This window comes from Agelaius tricolor, unplaced genomic scaffold, assembly GCF_023055355.1.
Source record: "Agelaius tricolor isolate 1412-34295 unplaced genomic scaffold, bAgeTri1.0.p SCAF_2, whole genome shotgun sequence".
In the NCBI taxonomy this organism is placed as follows: Eukaryota; Metazoa; Chordata; class Aves; order Passeriformes; family Icteridae; genus Agelaius; species Agelaius tricolor.
In genome coordinates, this window is record NW_027269262.1 from 73,316,670 (window position 1) to 73,338,092 (window position 21,423).

Consider the following 21,423-nt stretch of genomic DNA (forward strand, 5'->3'; position numbering starts at 1 on the left):
CAATAGAGCAGGTAAGATGAATTTTGAGTGTTTGACCCTGGGTAATGACTTGCTCTAGAAGTTGTTCAGGAGCTGCAAGCTAATGAGGGGCTTGTTTAGGAAGGGCAGAGGAACTGACCTGAAATGTTTGAGCTTTGGACACTGGGCTGGTATGGACATGTAATTAGGGACAGAAAAATGACAGATGCACTGGTAGAGGTGTGGCAGGAGGTCTCCATTTTGGAATAGCAGTTGGGCATTTAAGAAACTCCTCTTCAGGCTTGAAGAGTAGTTGGGGCTCTAAGATTTCTGATTTCATTGCCTCTGTGAAGCTGAATAAACACACAAGTAGTGACAGAGGCTGATCACCCTGAATCCCTTGGTGAAGTCAATGCAATGAATAAATTTGTTGGGGAACAATGCTGAAGTTGAATGTTGGTTTTTAGTGTTCTGTTTTGTAAAAAAACCACTGATTTGTTAGGAGGAGCCTGTGAGAGTGTCATCAAAAGCAGTGTCTGAATATTTGCTGAACTGATAACGATCCACAATTTGGAAGGAGAACAGAATGTTAACCAGCTGGCTGCTGAGTACTGTCATCTGATCAGGGCTGGGGTCTTGTGACAAAAATAGTATATGGCCATGTAATTAAAAGCTCCCACAATGCACATGCCCAGGGCTGAAGCTGCAATCATATTGAGTGCGTATTATGTATGACATTGCTGGAGCCTCGTTAGTGCTTCCAGTCAGATGAGAAATTAACATTAACCAAGGCACTGAATGGGAACCTTCCAACTGAATTCCTTTTAATAAGAGGCAAGAGGAAAAAAAGCCCCTCCTTTTTTGCCTTTACTACTAGTCATCAAGAATAATTAATAATAATCAGCAGCTATTTTACAAGGCAGATGCTTTCTTGCAGAATAAAAGAAAAAAGCCTAACTCTCAAAAAAACATTTGGAGAACTTCTACTTTAGTTGGAAACATGCAGTGCATCCACAGCTGGGATTAGGGATGAGAGGCTCTGTCAGTGGAGTCCATGAGAACAGGATCTCCTACTGTTCTCACAAGGTGGAGCCTCAGAAGACCTCAGCTAAGGACCAAAGCTGCAGTAAAGATAAAAGTCATCGCTATTGCAAAGGAGGAGAAAAAGTGTGCTGTATACAACAGAGGGAATAAAAAAAAAAGAACTTTTAGATTGTGTAACACGTTTGGAGGCAGAATTTCTGGTGGAGTGAGTTGATGAGTAATAGGTAGTTCTGGAGTGTCCAGAAAAACAAGGCTGGTCAGTCCTCAGTTCACAGGTGTGAGGCATTCATTGCCTGTTGTTGAGAGAGGGGTAGGACAGAAGCTGAAGCACCAGTGCTGCCCAGTTACTGGAGGTGTAGACAAGAAACTGCCACAAAGGGGCAGGATTTACTTCTTTTTTCATATTTTAAATAATATAGTTAAAAGGAAAAAAAATGTGGTTGTTAACCACTGTTGTGGGTACCTGAAGGATGCATTTCCATCCCTGAGCTCTGGGGTTTGCTGGTCAGTGAGAGTTATTATACTGGGGTTTGCTAATGAGTGAGAATTATTGTTCAGGCTGCCAGATAGTTTTGGGTTTGGCTTCTCCAAAAGCTTTTAAGATGACATGCTGTCATTGGAAGATTGTCTGCCTAATAAGGTTAATTGAACTGACTTGGTTTTATGTTATCCTTTAGTATTTCAGAAAGATGAAACTAAGACTTCTTAGGACTGAAGGACAAAGAGTATGCAAGCTAAGAAACATCCTCAAAGTCTTTTTTACAGATTCTTTCTTGAGATCTGTATAAAGAAATGTCCTGCAGCTAATTTTATACAATAATGTAAAAGAAAAAAAAAAAGGCAACATCTGTTTGGATTTAATTCCAAGAAAAACAACCAGATAAAATCTAGTGAAAATTAAATAATCTTGCACAATTCTAATCTTATGACAAACATCATTCCATGTGTTGTTTCTGAATTTTGCTTCAGGTACCAGTTTGAATGTGCAAAAAAATACTGAGTCTTGTAAATGTGTGAGTGGGAGCGATATGCTGTCCTCTCTCTGGCTCCATAGCTTTCATGTCAGCTCAGATTCCCCCTTCCCCTTGCAAAACTTCATCTGGGAATGTTTATATAAAAGCTGTTTGTTCCAGAATGAAGAAGGGTGCTTTCTGAAACAAATCTTCCACATTTGTGTAGCAAAACTCAGAGCTTATGCAAAACTGACATCCACTCTTGGATGTATGTAGCTATGAATGTATGTTCAATGTACTATTTTTAGTCTATAAATACACACAACAGGTCTTGATGATTTATTTTGCTGTGGTTTCGGTTTTTGCTGCTGGTCTTAGGATTTTTTTTAAATTCTCATTAAGGTACTACAAATCCCTGATTATTATCCCACATTCCTAATGAAATATATAATGTTTATTTGGTGGAGTGGGGTTCATTGCATGGCTGACTTAACCAGAGAAATAGAAAAGAGAAGAAGTGATTAATTCTTCTAGGCATAGAATTGTACATTTTATGCAACTTTCATGAAAATAAAGGGAAGATAATTTACCCAGTGATGGATTAACAGTATATATTCTTCATGTATTCAAGGGCAGAAAAATCCAAAAAAGCAAAACACCTGAAAACATTCACTTCTATAAGGAAAATGGAATTTTTTTTACCTTCACAGATTTGGGCTCTTAGCTCTTCACTTATGTCCTCCAGAGCTGTGAAATCCTCAGCATAAAAGAGATGTTTATATGATGGCTCAGAGGCAATTTCCAGCAGTTCTTCCTCAATTGCTTTCCCTATTCCAATGGCATAGATGATTATACCTGGATTCAAAAGAAATTGCACATACTTATTATTTCAGCAGTTCTAACTCAAAGCACTTGTTCGTCCATGAAAGGAAAATAAGAGAGAAAGGGAAAGCCCAAGAAATGTATATTATCTATAACTTTAAAATCAGTGAAGAGGCTTAATATGTTGTAATTACTGGGAGATTTGCAGAAACTCTCTTGTTTGCTGTAATTTGATATACAGTTTTTGTGTTAAAGAGATGACACTTGCCTGGCCACTACTGATAGTAAATGGTCCCAGAAAGAGTATTACAAACAATCCAAGAGAACACACAGTTCAGCCTCACAATTGCACTGCAAGTCCCTGGTTTGTGTGTGTCTGTAGGGTATATGCAATGCAGGGTTGATGGGAAAAACTGCTGCATATTAGCAAATGGGGCAGAATCCTGAAAGATGGCAGTAATTTTTCAGAAATATACCTAAGTGCTTCATTGAAATCCTCAGAGCACAATGAGACTTGATTCTTGCTCTCTGAGGGGCACTAACAGGCTGGAAGGCCCATGCAGGGGGGTAAGAATGGGAAAACAGAAATTTATGGGGCTAGGAAAGAAAAAGCCTTACAACAGGGATGCTAAGGACAAGTATTTCCACAGCAGACGTGCTAGGGAGAAGGTAAGTGAGGATGTGTAGTTTTCTTAACTCTGGAAGCAGGGAAGGAGGGAGTGATTCAGAGCCCTCTCAGCAGATAGATTTTAAACAAGCAATAACTACAAAATATAGAGATCTTCAATAATCTCTTTTCCAGTAGTTATGTTTTTATGCTCATGAGCATATGATCTGATAGAACATTTCTCTTTATATCAGTTCTGGCTTAGAAAGTGTCCACAACAAGTACTGATTTTGTGATTCATAGTACAGCTATGAGCTTCATAGCTCTTACATGATTCGAGAGAAGAAGCTGCCTTCTCTGGTTGGTTTCAGATAAAACTTGAGATGAGGAGGTTTGATATCTTTGTTTAACATGAGATGATAACTGCTGCACACTCACTGAATTGCAACTTTTAACCTTTTTGGTGAAGAATTGTGGGCCTGATAACACCTCAAAATATGCATTTTCCAAGTTTTTAACTTTTAATGTATCTCCTTACTTTTCTTCATGAATCTGCCTACCACTGCACTTTATCCAGGAAAGGAAATTGTCCACCAGAAGCTATCTCAATTTAATGGATGCACCAGTTATTGCTGAAGTTATTGCTATTTAAAGACTTGGGGATATCAGTGATAAAGTATTCAAGGTCCATTTCATATTGAGCATTACTCTATTGGTTTTGCTGCAATTACACAGGGAGTGGGTTTGGTTTGTAGCATTGCAGAGTCAGTGTAAGCAGTCCAGAGCTGAGGTTTCATTCAAAAAGTAAGAAGTTGGTTTGTACTTCTTTCCTTCTGTAAATCCTCCATGTAGTGTCATCTCACTAGCAAGCCTGTAAATGTTTGGGGGTTTTAAAGTTTTTAAAATCACTTTATCTTTCTTTGGAATGCCACTCTTGTTAGCACGTGCCCTTCTCATATCCTTGGGTGTTTTCCCCTTTTCTCCTTATAGAGAGGTATTGATCCTGATCAATGCTCTACCAATCATGTATCAAATTCTGATTAATATGTCAAATCAATAAAACAAGCACAGAAAAAAAGATGTGGAAAATCTTTTGAAGTCTGGCTATTTTCTCTGTCTTGTGGACTATCAGCCATAGTTCTTAAAGCAGTTTCTCATAAAATTAAAAAAAAAAAAAAGGTTTAGCAAAGAAAAAAGAGATTGTTTATTTTCTTGACAAGTTTTGAAAATTTTCAGTTCACTCTGCTAAACAGATGAAAAGATTCTGATTTGTGGTACAGGTGTTCTGAAGGATGGATGTCTGCCCAAACATATTAGAAATTAAAAATCACCAGTTTTCAGTCACATTTCAGCATATAGGCATGTAGAAACAGTAAGATAGACAGCACTACAGCTATATTCTTTCCAAAAGAGTCCTCTTCCTTCCAGAACACCATTAGTGCTATAAAACTGGTTAAAAATAAATAATATACCCTATAAACATAAATATAGCAAATTATTACCATAGTATTTCTCACAAGAATAGATTGCTGTATTTTGAAGAGACAGCTTGGGGTTTCTTTTCTTGTTTTCCTAAAATTTTTGATGAAGTTCCCAGTGTTCCCATGTCTCTGAATCTAATGTCTACCCTTAGAGGATACAGGGTAGGGTACAGAGGGTACAGAGGATACACTCAGGGCACGCCAGGTGGGTGGCACCACTACCCGTGGTGAGGCATTCCCCAAGAGTCCTGCTGTGGGAGAATGCACGTGTCTGGCAGCAAAGGCCCTTGTGAACACAAAGATCTGATGTGCAGGACAGTGGCCACTGTCACTGTACTGGCCAGACTGCTTTGGCAAACACTCTCTTGATTAGACATCCAAACTGTTACTGCATCTTATTCCTAACAATATTTGCCTTTTAGAATGAGACAATAAAAACACTGACACCAAACATCCACTTACCACGTTGCTTTGCTCTGGTAGCCCACTCAGACACTTCATCCTGGGCCCGTCCATCCGTAAACACAATGGAGATTCGAGGCACATTTGCTGAGAATGGTCTTGCTCCTTCTGTCTCTGTGAAGCTTCTCTCAGACATTTGCCTCAGTGCCAGTCCTGTCATGGAACCTCTGCCCATGTATTTCATTTGTGACACAGCTTTCTTCATGTCTTTGGCTGAGCTGAACTGCTTTAATGTAAACTCTGTACGAACCTCAGTGGAATACTGAAGCAAACCAACTCGAGCAGCTTTGGGTGAAATCTCAAGTGTATCCAAGACTCCTGAGACAAATTGTTTTACAATTTCAAAATTGTCCTCTCCAAGACTTTTTGATCCATCAATCACAAACACCAGGTCAATTGGGCCTTCAGTGCATCCTGTGAAAAGAGCAACAGAGTGTACAGATCAAGAAAAAAGTCCACAAGACTGGGAAAGGGATCCAGATACCCTGGCAAAAATTCAGGGATCATTTAAAGTACCCTGTTCCTGGCTGTTCCTACTGTCACAATGTGTCTGAAGATGTTGTGTACAGTCTGTCTCAAAAGCTAAGAGTGGTCCAATGACTGAGAATTTAACAAAATTATAACCACAGCAAATATTTACTGAGACATATTCTGCTTTGCAGAATACTACATCTGTTAAAAATGCTTCAACAATCAGCAAATGTTTAGAATTACTCTTCAGTGAAGAGAACTGAAGAACATAGCTAGCACATTGACAGAGTTGCCATAATTTTCTTCCAGAGATAAGCCTGTATACTAAGCTTGCATTTGTCAAATTTGTCAGCACTAAGAGACATGGAAGAGAATCACTGAAGTTGCATTAGTGTTGCAGGCGTTATAAAATAGTTTTAAAACTATTTAATTATTGAGAGAATCAGTATTGGCGAGCTAAGGGTTTTTTTGCTTGTGTCTACCAATTTTGTAATTATGTAGAAGACTTACGTATTGCTGCTGTATTTCTGGTTGACCCATTAGAGCTGGGAGTTTGTCAGAAGACAGGCAAATTTGTAAAATTTGTATTTCTCATACTTTTTTGCAAATGCACATGCAAAAATCAAAGTAGTTTGTAGGGCATCAATAACAAGGTTAGGGATTTTAGAGATTGCAGAATGTCTTCCAAGCTGCAGACTGCTTCTGCCAGGTGGGTTGTCTTGTTTTGCTTTGTTTTGTTTTAAATTCTGGAGAGGAATTGCCTTCAGCAGGCAGAGATTAGTGTGTTTTGTGCAAAGGCTAGTTGCAGGACTCCTATTGGAGCTAGTTCCTATTGGATCAATGTAGCTTCCAGGGAAAATATGCCATACTAAGGAATGTAAGATTTGCTTCTTAGTCTGGACCAAATAAACTTTGACCTCCACTCATCTCTGATCTTTGTACAGGCAGAATGCTGTAAGCACTACACAAAAGAGAATTATTCAGCAGAAATCACTCTGTAGAAATTATTGGAGATATTTGTTACCAAGTCAAAGTACAAATAACAGATTTTCAGCTTTAAAGCCTGGACTTCTCTTCTTAGGAAATATCTATTTTAAAACTGCTCAAGAAATCCTTCTTGCAGTCATCTGAGAAAAAGACACCTCACATGTACTAAGGTGATGAAAATGAAATTAATGTACATATCAGAACCACCTCAATACCACTGCATAAGTCAAGAAAGGACAGCATCGTGCATGGTGTCAGTTAGGATCGAGAACAGCCAGAACTTGTTACCATCCTAATCACAGTCTTCTCAACTAAGGCATCCATTTTTGGCAGAATAAATGTTTTTACTGAATTCCAGTAGAATTTCTCCTCCAAGTATTAAAAGATGATGAGATAAATACATGTTATGTTGGAAGATAAGCAAATAAAATTAATGAGATTTTAAAATGTAGTACATAAAGATAAAAGACCCACAGTATATGGACCTGATTAAAATGTACATTCCTTGATAATAAGATTCCCTTTTGGCTTTTCCCTGATGTTTTAAAAGAATTATTACTGTACTAAAACAACTCTTCCAATTTGATAGATTTTTGCTTATGTGAGCATCAAGCTAATTGTTTGTGACATTTTCTGCCACACACATATGCCCTGGGATTTCAAATATTATATCATCTTTGAAATGAGAGGTTGTGGCAGTGTTCAAAGCCAAGCTGTATTTGGCTTGGAGACACCTGGTCTAGTAGAAGGTGCCCTTGCCATCAGCAGGGAGATTGAACTAAGTGATCTTTAATAAGGTTCCTCCAACACAGACCATTCTATGATTCTATAATTTTTTTGAAGGGAGGTAAATTAATTTTAGAAATAAAAGAAACAAATGCTTTCAAAATAAAATATACTTACTTCTGCATGTTTTCTGATCCTCTTTTAGTACATACCCCTCCTGGCATTTGCAGATATAGGAATCGCCATTATTAACACACGCATATTCACAACCATGGTCAACTGATTTACAGACATCTTTACCTAGGAAAAATTGAAGTATTTATCTGTATTCTATTTAATATTTTATAAATCCAAAGACCCCAAACAGGATATCTGAAGAACATATGATAAAGGAGTACAATATCTTTGCTAATTTATGTAGCAATGCCAGAGAAGAGGGGCTGACAGACATAATGAGTTACTTACTTCGACATGTCCTCCCATCTTGTCGCAGGACAAAGCCCTCATGGCACTGACAGCTGTACGAGTTGTTATTATTAATGCACACATGTTCACAGCCATGGTCAATGGATTTACACAGGTCTTTATCTGAGAATTGTTAAGAGAATCCCCTTATTAGACTATTTCTCTAATACAAAACTGTCAAGCTTTGAGTGAAAGTAAGTATGTCATTTCTTTTAAGACTGAAAAACATATTCCCCATAGAAGTTTCAGCTACTCACTCCTGCATGTTTTCCTGTCTCGCCTCAATATAAATCCCTTGTGACACTGACACATGTATGAATCGCCAGTTGGAACACAGACATGTTCACAACCATGGGTGACTGTTTTGCAGACATTTTTACCTTGGAATAATGAAAATTGTATTTAGCACAGTTAGCTAAGTAAATAAATTTCACAAAATATAAAAAATTTGGCTATGATTTTCTATGAAGGAGCTCACATTAAGCTGATTCTATAACAAGGACACAAATGGCACACTACTGTTGCGTAGTGTGTTTCATTAACAGATCAGGAAGTACAAAACAAGATTAAATAACTTACTCCTGCAAGTTCTTCCATCTTCCCTCAGTATGAAGTCTTCATGACACTTGCAGACATAGGAATCACCGGTATTAACACAAATATGCTCACAGCTGTGGTCGACTGAGTTGCAAACATCCTTATCTGAGAAAAGTGGATGGGGTTTGTGAGGTGAGGCTTCTTAGGGAGAGACGGTATCTTTTTTAAACCAGCCCAAATAGTTGGAAATCACAAACATACATGTGTGCACTCACACCCACAACACTTAAAGGCCTCAAATAAAAGCATACTTTTATAGCTCAGGCTACTCACATCTACATGTCTTTCCATCTTCCTTCAGTATGAATTCTTCATGACACTGGCAGGTGTAGGAATTCTCAGTATTCACACAAACTTGTTCACAGCCATGGTCAACTGAGTTGCAAATGTCCTTGTCTGCAAACAGGAGAGTTTGTAGTCAGCACACACCAGCAGAGGCCTTGATTACTGAATGTGTAATTCATCCAATTAAGTTCCTGTGCTACTTACTTCTGCAGGTTTTCCCATCTTCTCTCAGTAGGAACCCATCATGGCATTTGCAGGTATAGGAATCACCAGAATTAACACAAACATGTTCACAGCCATGGTTGACTGATTTGCAAAGATCTTTATCTGAAAACAGATGACAGCTTTTGCTGGTTAGCCCATTTCTACACGAGCATGAGCTGCAGATAAAGAGTATGTTGATAAATATCAGACTACTTACTTCTGCAAGTTTTTCCATCTTCTCTTAGCTGGAATCCCTCCTGGCACTTACAAACAAATGAATCACCAGCACTAGCACACACATGTTCACAGCCATGGTTGACTGATTTGCAAATATCCTTGCCTGGGAATAGTTAGATAATATTTACATGGCTTGTTAGTTAATTTTTTTTTTTTTTAAATAAATACAATGACTGGGGTATCAATCCCATGAGCAAAAAGAGATGGAAGCTTGCAAATTGAAAGCAAATCTCTCTCACACTAGTTAAATGATGGACATCTTAGCTTACATTGAGTATCTATTCTTTATCATCTGACCAGAACGTCATGGTTCGGATGACCTCCAACTGAAAATAAACCATTTTAGGATTAATCTGACTCGATTAAGGAGGAGGAGTTTACATTAAGAGCACTAAGAGTGAAATGAGGGAGTAATTTAGTACAGTCATTTAGCATAAATGCATGCTGGTAAAAACAAAACTAAGAAAAACACCACAGGACATGATTTAACCATAATTCTTGACATCCTTATATCAGTGCCAAGAGTCTGCATAAACAAAACCTGAAAGAACAGGAACTACTTATATAAGACAATAAACAAAATCTAACTGGATTGCTGAAAATTGATGCGAGGACTTGTATGACTGCGATGTTAAACCACTTGGTTAAAACCTCTTCAAAAAGGATAGATGGGGAGAAAGTGCAGAAGAAAGTGGAGCCATCTACCAGCATTCCCTTTTTCTTCTTCATGCCACACAAAAGAAATATCAGTTTCTAATGGAGAACTACCTTTACACAAAAAGTGGCCTCCTGAGAGCCAAGTTCAATTTGACTCTTGAGGTTTGTGTTTTTAGAAGAACTTCAACCTGAGCCAAATTTCTTGGGGGTCTCCTGCTACCAAAAGAAAAATTCCAAAAGCTACTACATAAGACAATATTCTAACTCAAAAATAATTATATTTAAGATATGGCAATCTAAACTAGATCTGGTCACAGTAGATAAGGGAGAAATTACAACATAAGTAAAAATTAGCATCTGCTTATACACAGCTGTGCACAACTCAGAAACATTTGTTTATAAACAGAATAAAATACAGACCAGCAGCAGACATGACTATTACTTCAGAAGGATAAATTTTATGTAGCTGAAAGTAAGTATGAGCCAGACTATTTTGGGATGCAAGAGGGAAATAATAATAATAATAATAAAAACTGTCAATGATTGCACTATTTAAGGTTATTTTACTAGACACCCCCAAAAAGCCACCTACACTGGCTTGGCTTGGATTAACTCTGGCTAGAAAAGGCTTCAGAACCAATTCTAGATGGGCAACTATCAAGTAACTTTCTTTCTGAGAATTCGCTTTGCTTCTATACTACTTAATATTTTTATGGACAACCCAGAATAAGCACAAAATAATAAAGTTTGTAGATTACTTTTGAGAGAATAGCAAATAAATATAAAGCAGCTGCTGATAAAAGGTAACATGAATCTTTTTGGATAACAGCAAATCATATGTATTTTAAAATAGCCAGAATTAAGGATATACATTTAGAAACAAAGAATGAAGGCTGTACTTACAGCCTTAAGGACATGGGACACCTGTAATTCTGAGAATCTTAAATAACTTTTGATCATGGTAGATAACTAATTGCGTGTGAGTACTAGCAGAATATTTTGGTCAGAGACTAACACTGTCTTTTGTCAAGAAAAAAAGATTAAACAAAAGATAAATTATTTTTAAAATGATAGGTAGATTCAAATAAGAATTAGATGGGTTATTGTTCCTCTGCGGTGGATCCTGCTGAGTCTCCTATTAGAAGACTTTCTTTCACTGTGGTGCATCCACAAGAATGCTGATAAACAGCAGACGTTTTAGGGGAGCAAGAAGAGAGTTATAAAAAGATTAGAAGACATAAAAAGCCTGAAGGAGTTTCATTTGCTTATAATTTACAAAAAAACCCACAAACATGCTAAGAGGTTACAGAACAAGTTAAGTCATGATCTGCATGAATATAGACAGAAGAACACAGTACAGTAAAATGTAGCAACATCCTATGCTCAAGATTAAAACTCAATATACTTAACTTGGAAATGAATGTCCAGATTTCACATTTTAAAACCTACATTCAAACATTAAACTTGGCTGATTTTTCTGAAATGTATCTTTAATTCAAACAATCCTTAATTCATACAAGTCTTATGGTCTATAGATAAAAATATTCTATTCTGGCTACTATGAACCAGTGAATAATATTCTAACAAGACAAAAAATACATTTCTTCTTTAATTAATAAACTACTTACTTCGGCATGTTTTCCCATCTTGCCTTAGTACGAATCCATCATGGCATTGGCAAGTGTATGAATCATCACTATTAACACAAAGATGTTCACAGCCATGACTGACTGATTTGCAGATGTCTTTATCTAGAAATAATTTAGATTTTATTTACTACAGTTTGATGAATAAGAACACTTCCAAAACTTTAAAGACTAAAAGTAGTAAACCCCTAGTAAACAAAGAATTTATTCTTCTTTTTGCAAGGAAAAATCTCCTATAAAAATAACTGCCTCTAAATAATATGTTTTTTCTGTAGATGTCTGAATATAATAAATATAGTAACATTAAAATAACTTACTTTTACATGTTTTCTTATCGTCCCTCAGTACAAAACCCTCATAGCACTGGCAAAGGTATGAACCATCAGTATTCACACAAATATGCTCACAGCCATGGTCAACAGAATTGCAAACATCTTTATCTGTTAAAAAATAAGATTTCCATATTTAAAATATATCTCCAAATGCACAGATTATAAAGAAATCTACTAAAAAGAAGGAAACTTACTTCTGCATGTTCTTCCATCTTCCCTCAGTGCAAATCCCTCATAACACTGGCAGATGTAGGACTCATCAGCATTAACACAAACATGTTCACAGCCATGGTGAACTGAACTGCAAATGTCTTTATCTGAGAACAGTTGATGATATTTGGTTGAAGAACATCTACAGCAAATGGATCATATTTTCTGTTTCCAGTTTGTTAGTTGATCTATTAAAAGACACTATTTTTGTCCATAGAGTCTCTTACAAGCATTTGGAAGGTCTAAATGTATAAATATATAAATACTATTCCTATATTATACATATGAAGACTACTCCTTTATCATGACAATAAACTCTTGTATTTGTTTGAATGCTTCTCAGATGTACATACTGTAAATAAAATTCTATGAGTAATTCTCAGAGTACTTACTTCTGCATGTTTTCCCATCTTCTCTCAGCAGAAAACCCTCATGACACTTGCAAACATAGGAGTCATCTTCATTAACACAAATATGCTCACAGCCATGGCTGACTGATTTGCAGATGTCCTGTCCTGGGAATGATTGATATCAATGTAGGTTTTGAATGAAAACATGTTAGAGAAATGTAGCTGTCAAAAGGAAGTTTGTTGCTTCTTTTCCAGTAGGAAGTAAAAAATACCCCTTTCCTTCCTTGTACATGCAAAAGTGTTCAACAGATACCAGTCACTCACTTCTGCAGGTCTTGCCATCTTCTCTCAGTACGAATCCTTCACGACACTTGCAGATGTAGGAATTGTCAGCATTAACACAAATATGCTCACAGCCATGGTTGACTGATTTGCAGACATTTTTACCTGGAAATAATTTAATATATTAAAAATTCTGTCAGTTAAGGGGAGTAAGTTCAAAGTTAGCTTGCTTTTAGTGTATCCTAACTTTTTGAGACAGGCAGAATCTGTCTGTGCACAGAATAACAAAAGAGGGTGATGTTGTGAAAGAGCAGCTAAGAATAAGAAGCTTTTAATTCATCATGGTAATACCTAGATGCCTTTACTTTTTTTCTGTAAGCATTTTTTAACAGCAGATGTTGATATTAGATATTATAGGGATTGCTGCTAGAAAATACTGAATGCCTGTGAGTTTTTCTGAGACTTATCCATGATTCTTCTTCACTTGGTGACTTATGCTATAAAAGTTGAGAAAAATTTGCTATTAGTTTTTTTCCTTGATATCTGACAATCATCACAACTGTGTAATACAGTCAAATTTGTAACCCAATTATGATATTTCTGTTGCAATCATCTTTATCCTATGTTGGACAAAATGAACTTTCCATTAATGTTGCAAGCGTCATACTGGGTAAGACTTTATAAACATTATATATTTTTGCCTTGAAATTTTAGAAGAAAATCACAGTTGTCCCAGCTCTGGATAGTTTTGGATCCACAACTGTCCAATTTCAGGGCTATTTTTTAAATGTCACTGATGTTTAGGATGTGATTCAGGTGCCTAAAAGTAGGCATTCAGTACTATTTCAGATGCCTCTGCATATTCAAGATATCACCATACTGCTGGCAAATATGACACCCAAGGGGAAATATGACCTCTAGAAATCCTTGAACATTTAGGCAATCCAATCCTACCTTACAGATTTCTTCTGTGTGTGTAATATTAGACTCTGAGTTGCTGAATAATAACTTACGTTTACATGTTTTCCCATCGTTACGGAGCCTGTATCCTTCAAAACACTGACAAGTATAAGATCTGTCACCATTTACACACAAATGTTCACAGCCATGATCACTTAGAGCACAATGGTCAACTCCTGCAGGAGCAATCAAAGTTATTTAAAAATTTAACCAATAACGACTCAATTATTTTTCATCTCTAGTGTTTGCATTCCATATAAGCAAGTAAATATAAATACATTGAATTGCCTAAACAGGAATTCAATTTCTCATCCAATTATAAAGCTTCAATAAAATGTAAGAGGTCCTAGTGAGGTCCTAGGGGTCCTACTTTTCATTTACTTTAAGCAGAGTTGAGAACTCATACTTTTCTGTGTTTAACATAACTAAACAGAGTCCATGTCTGGATTGGATTAAAGTGGATTAAAAAAAACCAAAATATTTTGGCAATGATTTATATAAGACACTGGCAAAGACATAAAAGCTACCTTGTGAACATTCTTTAAATAGTCTCTAAATGGCCTGAAGTGAAGGTGGCAGTCCCCAGAACTCACTTGTGGACCTGACCCAGTTCCTGTGTCAGCAAGAAGAAAACTATCTCTCAGATGTCAGTGGGATTTGGCTTGGACTATTCAAGATTTTACAAAGAATTGCAAATGACAAGTACTGTCAAATGTGGTCCACTTTTCATCTCAAATTTCCCAAGTGTTTCTATGTCATGTAAAGACATAGGGCTCCTTCCCACAGGGCAAACAGGACTTGCTTCTGTCTATTGGCTAAACACACTTATTTTTTTGTAATGAGTACTCAGGGTACAGATTTGGTTACCATTCAGGTGTTCCCATAGCTTTCTTAAGATCCTTGAGCCAGTGTATATAATACTAGAACATCCCAGATGTTTTCTCACTAGGACTGGTGTATATTAAATGCTAATCCCTTCCTTTCAATTTATCTTTCAGGAAATTGCAAAGTGCCAAAACTCTCTTCATGGTAGCCTTAAAATTTTCATGAGGTTTCAACATCTCATCTAGAGCTCAGGAATAGAACAAATCTTTCCTAAATATATATGAGGATAGTGTTATAGGGTTAGCTATTCAAAAAATAGTTTATTGCACTCAACACCATTTTCATAGAATCATAGAATATCCTGATTTGGGAGGGACTTGCTAGGACCAATCAAAGTCCTACTACTGGCCTTGCACAGGACAGCCCCAAAACTCACACCATCTGCCTGAGAATGTTGTCCAAATGCTTCTTGTACTCTGCTGCTGATAGGTTTCCAAGTACAGCCTGGAGAAAAATAACTCAGGAATGAAAAATAGTCTCTTGTTACTAGGAAGGAAAACGGATTTTCCGTTTGCAAGTTGATAATCCTCCATTATTTGGCTGCTTCTAAATTTTCAGTGGTACTACAGATGAATATCTAAAAAAATTGTTTTTGGTAGACCCTATTGTTGTTACATGTGCACTAATCATACTTTTGTGTTACTGTCGGCCCCTTTCTAGAGAGTTGCAGTGGCAGACAGAAGCAAAGTCTGTCAAGGTATTGGATGGGGCTAAAGAGGTTAGTGTGGAGGCAAACACAAGGACAAATACAAAGGCAAATTGCCTTTGCTGCTTTGCCTCACTTCTCTCTAGATATTTTTTGTGACTGAGGACTTGAAGTTTGACTTCTCTTAAAACTTTGTGCCTGAGAGCAAGAAAAAGGGTGAACTCTGGAGCTCCTCCAGCTCTACAAGGTTGAAAGATAATGTACCTCCAAAATCTGGAAAAAGTGGACAGAGCACTCTCACCAAAGAGGTCCATAAAAAGTCAACAGGTAAAATGCAGTCATATTCTTTTTTTTTTTTTTTGGCACTTTCAATACATTATTTTTTCAGCGAAGGAGGCCATTCAACTGTGTGTGAAATTGTATAAATTCTCAATGATCATTTGATTTATTAAGAGTGGAGGGCTGCCAGGACAACTGCTCACTTTTTAAGGGTTTCCATGCTAAATGTAAAGCTCAGTGTGGGCTCTCAGTTGTCCTCCTGCCCCAGGTAAGGTGGGGCACTTTGCCTTGGGGACACTGCTGTCCAGATGACCTGTCAGATACATTTGTCATGTGACTGAAAAACTGTCCTCAAACCTGGGGATGAACAGGTCTCCCAAAGCTTTTCTGAATATATGAGGACTAACAGTTATCTTGACAAATATTCTTTCCTAAATACTTTTTCTGTTTCTGCTTTCAAATAATTACTAAAATATTACTGAAATGCAGACAGTAAGAATAAATTGAAGGTGAGTCTTTTTCCCTGTATGAAAACAAAATCCTTTCCCAAGGGAGTTGAAGTAAAGGATGTTCTTGCAAGACTCACGTGAGCAGGTTTTTAGGTCCTCATTGATGACAAATCCTTCAGTGCACTGACAGACATAGGAGTCACCTGTATTTAGGCACAGTTGCTCGCAGCCATGGTTGCTTTCAACACAGTGGTCCACTCCTATTGATTTGTGTTAATGATTGAAAAAATCACATTGGTGTCTTAGATACATAAACTATGACACTGTAGTTAGCACATGATGCCTTTGCAGAGCAAGGCAAAAAGATTAGTACAGCTTTTTATTTATGCAAGTATCCCCACCTACTTGAGTAACCTGAGTTAATTAACAACACCTAAGTGGAATTAATACAATACTACAATGAGTAGTCTAAAATACACGTGGCATATAGCAAACTTGGTGAAGTGCAGATTTCCTTTGCCAAAAATCACAACGTGATTGAACTAACACAAAGTGGAGAGAAGGGAGAATTCTGAAGCCCAGTTTGGTCTCACCCACAGAATCATGCTTTCCTTCTTTAAAAAGCAGGCCTCTCTCCTCTGTTCACCATTAAATTTTCACAGCAAATATGAGTATTAGTAATTTTTGAAATAGAAATTATGGCTTTCAGATTGTTTCATAAAGATTAAATTCTTTTCTCAACAGGATAAGAAATCACCAATTTAAAACTTTAACCGGCCAACAGGTTCAAGTAATTAAAGACTCATGGGGGACAGAGAGAAATTATGAGTGAGAGAGTGTCTTAACATGTTCCATTTCTTTGATTTTCCTATTCCTATTCCAAGTAAGATAAAATGGAATATGTCTTTTAAGTCTTGTATGCAACTAGTTGTGTGAAAGACAAAAGGTGGGGGAAGGGAGAAAGGTGTGAACTGGGGGTTTAAAAAATACATGTCCTCACAGTGGACAGCAAAGCTGTAGGGTGAAATACATGCACTTGCACATGTACTATACAATTTGCTGTCTCTGTGAGTTTAGAAAAAGGACATTTTAGGAAAAAAGCTTTGAGCTTCCTCATAGTGTTTTACTGCTGGTTTGTTAATGGCTAGTTTTAGTTATATAGGCCCAAATCACTTTAGCTTAAATTGATCAAAAGTAGTGGAGTTCCCTCAGACACACACACACATAGTCTTGCATGTCTCCTTTGCAAATCATTTACAGATGTGAACAGACAAGTCTTCAACAATTTGTTTACATTTAAAAAAATCTGTACTTAATATTAAATCACTTATTTTAAATATTTCTGTTTATTGGTTTATTTCACTAAGCAACGAGTTTGCAGTAATTGGTCCAGATTTGCCATTATGCACAGAGAGACAATGTAGACTTGAACAAATGAAGCTGAGGTGTCAGTTTCTACTAGCTAAAGCAAGTTCCAGCTGGAACCTCCTCCTTTTTCCAAGAGTTCACATCATCATGAAGAGGCTTGTGTAACTTCTCAGAGCACACAAAAAATGTGGAAACAAAAAAAAAGAAAATACCCATATTCTCTGTGAAAAATTACATCTGTTTGGCTCCATCTTTTCAATACAAACACCCACATCAATATGAATTTTTAACGTTTAAATATTTGGGGGTCTCCTGCAGAATTTTGTAACACACTCTTTTGAAGAGTGCAGTAATCACAAAGGTGCTAATTACCAGGCTTTGGAAATCATTATAACTGTAAATGTTGTAATCATATGTGCTTTATTACATGTGTAAAAAAAATGCAAGCTGGGGAAAGGATGAGGAAGGCTCAGTGTTTTTACAAACAAGGAATGTCTTCGGATATATTAATTTTTAGAAATTCAACTTGAGAGAGTCTAAAAGTATAATTGTCAAAAGTTGCAACTCATCCAGGTTACCTTAAATATGCCTTTATCACAGTTTCTTTAAAAGTGATTATTCCCTGTCCTACCAAGTGTTTTAAAAAACTTCAGTGACTGAGTATTCCTTTGGAAAAGTAGGTTGTAACTACATCGGGGAAAAATGCTGCCAATGCTTTAGGTGATATGTATGCAAAATGGTTCTCTGTAATAAAACTATCTTCTAAAACTGGGTGATGCCAAGTGGGCAGTGCTGTTGGGTTTCTCTGGGGAAATACCAATCCTTCATTTAGCAACTTTCTTCTGAAAAGGACACTTCATTGAATGGATCACTGAAGGTGCAAACACAGAGAAGAGATGGGTCTCTTCACATCCCCACATAGCAGCATAGAGCAGCAGGAGGTGTGCAGGTTACACAGCCCATAGCAATGATATGGGTGTTCAGCAGCAAGCACTGCCTTCGTGTTACACAGTGCCTTTGAGTGAAAGGCTGAACACATTTCCCCAGTTACTCGGATTGGAGAAAATGATGCTTTAGTTCTCTGTTGGATCAGGGATCTCACTATAGCATTACTTCACTAGGCCTGGCTTCTGGTGAACTTTGCAGTAACAGAGGTTTGCATGACTCAGAAGCATCTCAAAGGGACCCAGGAGTGTTTTCTCACTCTGTTCACACCTCTCCCTTGCAGCAAACTACAGATACATGCAGTTCATGAGACACACTCATTGCTGCATGTATCACCATGGTGTTCTTGGGTGTATCTGGGATTACATTTGCACACAAACAACTCTTCCATGTTAACACATTCGTGTTCACAGTCATGCTGACCTAAAGCACAGAAGTTTACTTCTGTGGAGAGAAAAACTGAAGCCAGCCATAAGGGCTTCTAAAGTAGAATGGCTTAGAAAAACTCACTTTTCTCAAACAATACTGGATTCTGTGCTCTGGACACCTACTAAAGCTGACAATGAGATGAGGATCTGCGAGCAGACTGCAAACACTCAGCTATGTAAGGCTTCACTCTGACCCCCGCAGATCTTGTCCTGTAGTCATCAGAAGTCACATGTGGTGGTGAAGGAGGAATGCCTGGTGCTTGTCACCACTCACCTACTGTCCCTGATTTCTGAAAAGGGCATATAGGCAAACATTCTGCTTTATTTCACAAGCTTAGCTAACATGACCCTTGTTACAACAAGATTTGGAATAGAAGCCTAATCCTGGAAGCATCACCAGATTTGCAGCCAAATCCAAAGCCCCATAAGGAAAAATACCCCAAATGAGAATTACAATTTGCCTTGAAGTTGCAATTACATCCTTGGCAATAAATATTTTATACGATTCTGTTCTTTTGCTCTATTGGCTCTATTTGCTCTACCAAGGCTATTGAATCTATAAAAACCTGAATGTATTAAAATACCATATAGATAATAAAAAGCAGAATAGCATGGATTACTTTAAAAGCAGCATTGTGTAGACAGAAATGCTTTGTAAGAACATATCTTTAGGACTGAACAAAACTACAGTTTCAAAACCAGATACATTTTATGAGTGCCTAGCAATAGAATTAGATTGCTCCAAACAAGTTTATTATTCATAAAATATCAGTAGTACAATTTTCTCCCCCCAACAACTGAGTCACGAGATTAGCTATTTCATTTTGCTGAATATCTTCTCTCTAAACTTTAACACATCACAGTAAAAATCTGCTGTGATTCCAGGCCTCCAATCAAAAAGAGCTGTAACACTAAGTCATTCTAAAGTAAATGGCATGTGTGACTGGTTTATAACACTGACATTGCTCATGCTGTTTTTACAATTTTTTTAGGAAACTTTCGTGTGTGACTCTAAGATGATTTTGGTACCTGTGTTGTCTGTTCAATACATTTCCAAGCTGATGAAATGCATCTGTCCTTGGCTAAATCAACTGGATAAAACAAAGTGATTTTTTTTTAATTTCAAAGCTGCTCATGTCTTTACAAGCCAAGGCCAGAAAGTTTCAGAAAAGTAATGAACTTTAAGTAATTTTTGTTCCTCCATTAATCCTCAGGTTTTCATAAAAGTCTTCAAAAAATGTCTAATATACAAAGTAATCTACAAAACAGAGAAATGTATACATTCTCGACATGATTCATTCAGTTAAAATTCAAGTTTATAAAGAAACATTTGTTTCAACCTTAATTACAGAGAAAACTTCCATCCTTTCAGAAGGGAAACAATTCACTCAGGTTCAAGAAATAAAAGCAGATGAACTTTATTATGTCCAAAGGATTACTCACTTTTGCATGTTTTCTTATCTGGATTAAGTCTAAACCCTTCTTGGCATTGACAAAAATAGGAATCATCTGTATTAACACATTCCTGTTCGCAACCATGGTCCTGAAGAGAACAATAGTCTGGTTCTAAACAACAAAAACATTTGTGCCAGTGAGTAATACAATTTCTTGGAAATAAACTAGGTAAAAATGAGTTATTTTCTTTTCTTTTGCCTTTTTTTCCTCCTTAGGCACCATTTTGGCATTTTACCATATTGTTTCAAACCATGAAAATAAAATGCTTCCTTTTTTCCAAATATCTGCTATACTGATGTACACCTGACATATACTACAAAGAATTATTACAGAACACAAATAGTTCATGCAGTAGAAAAGTTAGAACCTTAAATATTTCTTAACATTTTGCAGCTAAGTCTTATACATTTGCTCATCAAAATTGCCTCTACTCACTCAGAGCATGTTAGACATGATGTGTAATAAACACACAAACATGCTTTTGAATGCTGTTTATTAGATCATAGCAGGACAAACAGGTCATCAGGAGTGTGGATGTTTTTAACAAATATGAGTGCTTGCTTCACAATTCTTCCACTTGAAATGCCCATGGAAGAGAAGATGAACAGTCTAGAAACAGCTACCATTGTGGATAAAGTAACTTAAAAAGGACAGCAATTGTGCACTAAGCACTGAGATATTTCCCCTATAGAGTTTATCATTATTGATGAAGTCAATGAACCTGACATTCACTTAGATGCAGTGTCTGCCCATCACTTAGTTTTGTGTCAGTGTAGTTAATTTACATTAGTGAAAAATGCTCCTAACCCCTTATCACTGCCAAAAGTAGATAAACAAGTCAAAACTACATAAATCACACTTCAAAAAACGTCCAGGCACTTTTGAACACCTCATTATACAACCTGAAAACTCAGGGGGTTTTATTATTCCCAGAAGTTAACTAATTATTATTCCCAGAGGTGATTTGCTTTCAGAGGCATGGACAGTTCTTTCTTTGGATTTGTGGAAGGTTAATGGAATCGAGTGTTTATATATGATGAAAGCCCTTTGTGATAATAAACCACCTATATTTTCAGAATAAATGAAGTGGAATGTGACTTCCTAAGAAAACTCGTAAGGACTATGTTATAATTTCTGTACATCACTCTGTATATTAATTAACATTGATAATATTAATTAACATTTCCTTCACCAAAGCTTTTTCTGACAGCATATGCACATACATTTATACA

The 21,423-nt window shown here is 36.8% G+C and overlaps 1 protein-coding gene across 2 annotated transcripts in view; it reads right to left on the reverse strand.

The window, feature by feature from the left end:
• Window positions 1-21,423, reverse strand: part of MATN2 (matrilin 2) — a 68,383-nt gene that overhangs the window by 5,519 nt on the left and 41,441 nt on the right. For both annotated transcript variants that reach the window (XM_071421536.1, XM_071421538.1), the window contains exons 7-23: window positions 20,180-20,302; window positions 16,133-16,255; window positions 13,790-13,912; window positions 12,819-12,941; window positions 12,537-12,659; window positions 12,129-12,251; window positions 11,920-12,042; window positions 11,585-11,707; window positions 9,280-9,402; window positions 9,063-9,185; window positions 8,847-8,969; window positions 8,556-8,678; window positions 8,234-8,356; window positions 7,977-8,099; window positions 7,689-7,811; window positions 5,328-5,741; window positions 2,658-2,810 (exon numbers count right to left, since the gene is read on the reverse strand). In XM_071421536.1, the coding sequence (XP_071277637.1) occupies window positions 2,658-2,810; window positions 5,328-5,741; window positions 7,689-7,811; window positions 7,977-8,099; window positions 8,234-8,356; window positions 8,556-8,678; window positions 8,847-8,969; window positions 9,063-9,185; window positions 9,280-9,402; window positions 11,585-11,707; window positions 11,920-12,042; window positions 12,129-12,251; window positions 12,537-12,659; window positions 12,819-12,941; window positions 13,790-13,912; window positions 16,133-16,255; window positions 20,180-20,302 (2,412 nt within the window). The remainder of the gene's footprint in view (window positions 1-2,657; window positions 2,811-5,327; window positions 5,742-7,688; window positions 7,812-7,976; window positions 8,100-8,233; window positions 8,357-8,555; window positions 8,679-8,846; window positions 8,970-9,062; window positions 9,186-9,279; window positions 9,403-11,584; window positions 11,708-11,919; window positions 12,043-12,128; window positions 12,252-12,536; window positions 12,660-12,818; window positions 12,942-13,789; window positions 13,913-16,132; window positions 16,256-20,179; window positions 20,303-21,423) is intronic.